The sequence below is a fragment of the Leguminivora glycinivorella genome, chromosome 3 (assembly GCF_023078275.1).
Source record: "Leguminivora glycinivorella isolate SPB_JAAS2020 chromosome 3, LegGlyc_1.1, whole genome shotgun sequence".
Lineage (NCBI taxonomy): Eukaryota > Metazoa > Arthropoda > Insecta > Lepidoptera > Tortricidae > Leguminivora > Leguminivora glycinivorella.
The window spans coordinates 12309415-12313235 of record NC_062973.1 but is presented as its reverse complement, the minus strand read 5'-3'; the positions used below and the strand labels follow the sequence as shown (position 1 = coordinate 12313235).

At 39.0% G+C, this 3821-nt stretch overlaps 1 protein-coding gene across 1 annotated transcript; it reads left to right on the top strand.

Annotated features, from left to right (window-relative positions):
* The first annotated feature begins 3122 nt into the window (after positions 1-3122).
* On the top strand, positions 3123-3509 carry LOC125224642. The gene has a single exon (XM_048128069.1). The coding sequence runs from the start codon at positions 3123-3125 to the stop codon at positions 3507-3509; it is 387 nt and encodes a 128-aa protein (XP_047984026.1).
* The last annotated feature ends 312 nt before the right edge of the window (positions 3510-3821 follow it).

Sequence of the window (3821 nt, the reverse complement as noted above, 5' to 3'; positions counted from 1 at the left end):
GTAATACAATGTGCCTATACAAGTGGCAAAGTAGTTAAAAACTTGACTAAAAAAATATTCATTAAATAACCTGTGCTGCTATAAATAGGTACAGTTCATCAAATGAGTTGTTACGTCTTAAGTAATTCCCTAGACCAGAATATTTCTATAAAATTTGTATACAAAATTCTTCAAAGATTATTTCAGGTACCTACAAATTTTGATTAATTTGGTTCACTACAGAACTCGTCACTATTTTGCTTTACTAAAAAACTAGTCACTATTTTGCTTTATTTTCTTAAGTAATTACGTCTATCTGTGATTAAAAAATAAACGAAGGTAATTCTCACGTGCTCAAACAGCCGCTTGTCAATTTGCGTATCATCCAATTTGGAGGTACATCTGTATTGAATTCCAACATTGATACCCATGATAACCAATTGTTTCGGCGGCGGCGCAAGCGCACGGCTTAACTGCTCAAATCCATAAGGTATTAACAGCATAGGGGTATTTAACTTTATACTGCGTTATTTCCCCACGCGCCTCTGTAATGGTAGCACAAGCTGCAAGACGCGCCGCACGTGGCAATGGTCCTTTCCGCTATTTATCAGCAGGTAAACGTTTTTTACTACGCGTCCAAATTAGAAGACCTTTGTGGAATATTCCAGCCCCTTTCTGCGGTACTTGGCCTCATTCAAGTGCCTTCCCACGACCCGACTTATCCCGTCGATACTATCAGCCAACCTCATTCATTACGCGTTGTTCATTTACATTTTAAATTATAACTTGTCATTTTATGAGGTTTTTCAGCGTAACGCTTCGCGGTGGCGATGTTTAACCACGTGTAAATGTTATCGCTTTGCTAATTATCGTCAGTCGGGCGGGTGTGTAATTTTACATTCTCAGGGTCGCGGACTGGACGCAGAAAATAAAACAATTAGATACCTATATTGGTTAAACCACAACTGATATTGATTTTAAAATAAGTAACTAATTATATACCTTACAAAAAAACCGCAGACAAATAACTGAAATAACATAACGCTACTCACCGAAGGCTCGGAATGTTGGAGTCGCGAACGCACATCGTGAGATGCAGGCGCCCATTGGCTACAGCATAATAAAACACAGCGTAAAGCATGTAGGTATGGTATAGTATGTTGCAACTTTATCTGAGCACTCAACAGGCCCGGTATTTAGCTTTTAAAATAAATATTATGTATAATTAGTGTTCACTCCACGTCGCTTCAAACTTACCTCAGTAGCTCAAAAAATCTCGAACACATGTGTTGTGTCAACAAAACATAAAATCCAATCTTTACGACATTTTAGTGTGTAAATGACTCTTTGCGACCAATTTACATAAAGAATCAGGCTTGTTTATCACTATAAACTTACAATCGGTAACAAACAGTGGAACGCTCACATCCCGAATTCCTAATTTGTTCCTTTCTGTTTTACTTTTTTGCCGGTTTCGGGGGTGTCGGTGTGCCCAAAAGCGTTTTTTGCTGGACAAAAGGATGCCCTAACGGGACCTCGGTGTAGGTACACGACGCATCCTGCCCTCAGATGTAATGAACAATGGTGTTGTCGTTCTAAATTATATGGAGGTAAATATTTGAGAGCCAGATGATTGATCCCTTATTCGAGAAAGAGCAGTAGCAAGTCAATTGCCGACGGTAACCACGGTAATAAGCTAGTTGAACAACACGAATTATAATCGAACCACAAAATTAAAATTTTGAAAAAACCCCCGACCGCGACATAGTAGACCGATTTTCATGAAACATGGCTATGAACACTACCGACTAACTTAGCTTTCAGACAATAAAAAACTAAATCTAAATCCCTTCATCCGTTCGGAAGCTACGATGCCACAGACAGATACACACAGACAGACAGACAAACAGACAGACAGACAAACAGACAGACACGTCAAACTTATAACACCCCTTCGTTTTGCGTCGGGGGTTAAAAAGGGTACAAATATTACATGTCTCCTCGCAAAAACGACGGGGTGTTATAAGTTTGACGTGTCTGCCTGACTGTCTGTTTGTCTGTCTGTCTGTCTTTCTTTCTGTATGTCTGTCTGTCTGTGTGTGTGTGTGTGTTTGTGTCTGTCTGTGGCATCATAGCTCCCGAACGGATGAACCGATTTTCACTTAATTTTTTTGTTAGAAAGCTGAATTAGTCGGGAGTGTTCTTAGCCATGTTTCATGAAAATCGGTCCACTATGTCGGGGGTTTTTCAAAATTTTAATTTTGTGTTTAAGTTATCTTACCTAACAGTGAAAAACATAATTATATCTTCAATTATTCATCGTTGTACCCTGAATTTCCACTTTTTTGCAAGAATTGCAATAATACTTTAAATAATTTCATTTGTTTTTTGCTCATCGCTCCGACACCAATCAATTCAAATAGACTCCCAATAAACAAGATCGGTATACGAATTTACAAATAAGTAAGTAGCATTAATTTATTTACCTGAGGGAGGATCGCCATCCAAAGCGTCCCCAAGGATCCAAGTGAGTCTAGACATTGAACGATACTCTCTTTTCCACATTGAGATACTTTTATTTCACTCTGTCGTAGAAAAGTGGAATGGAAAATGGCCGTGTAATATGCAATGCAACCCTAATTGCTATCATTATGTAGTACGTTGGAAATTCTGTTGTAATTTACGAATAAATTAAATTATATATTTAAACAAAATATATATATTTTTTTAATCTTTTATTTTATAGAGGCTTCCTTACACTCGTGGTGACGATGCCAGCCTCATAGGAGATTTATGAACAGGAGAATGTAAACACAAAACACGTGGAAGGAATTAAGATTTTAAAGAATTGGTTAAGATGCTGTGTTTCCAAAATGTCCCGTTTGGCGCGCTGTTCAAAATTCCGTACAAAAGAGGCTTACCAAAACGTTGTTTATAGTGTAGTGTACCCACTGAGATACTGAGTTTCACTATTAAGCAAGGAATGCGTCTATATCCGTAATCCGACATACATATATACATACAGAAATCGTCTTCTTCCTATCAAGTAAGAGTGGGTTACTTATAGTGTGTAAAGATGAATAAAAGATAAAAGTAAGTACTATGTTAAGCAGAAGGATGTGCATACTATTCAAGTTGCCGAAATGAAGATGCTGAGATGGATGTGCGGCGTCACCAGGCTCGATAGGATCCGCAACGAGTACGTGCGAGGCAGCCTGGGCGTGCGCGACATCGCGGACAAAATGCAGGAAAGTAGGCTGCGATGGTATGGGCACGTAGGGAGAAGACCACCAGACTACGTCGGAAATTTAGCACTACGATTCTCCATCCCCGGTAAGAGAGGCAGAGGAAAACCGAAGACAAGATGGAGGGACGTAGTGCTAAAAGATATGGCTGAGTGCAGAGTGTCCGAAGACGACGTCAAGGATAGGGCGAAGTGGAAGCGGTTGACAAGGAAAGCTGACCCCACCAACCCACCACCATGTGGGATTAATAGCTTGGAAGAGAGAGACTATGTAAATGACTGCTAACACGTACCTATTTCTTTTCCTTCGCTTTAAAGCATATTTGTCTAGCCTGGAAATGTAAACTTTTAACGAGATCGAGAGATTTGTGGCCCGTTTTAAATAGTTTTATTGTACCGCAAATAGAGCAGCCGCTCGTAACGAACTTTTGAATTAGAGTTTATAGTTTACACGTCGCATTCCTACATTATTTTAAATTAAATTTGCATTATTACACCTGTACTTCTGTAGTCTAAAAACTAAGGTCATAGTAGTGAATTGCTTAGATTATTGGATAGCGATACGCGTGAAAAGCCTAATTTTTGTATTAGATTTAAA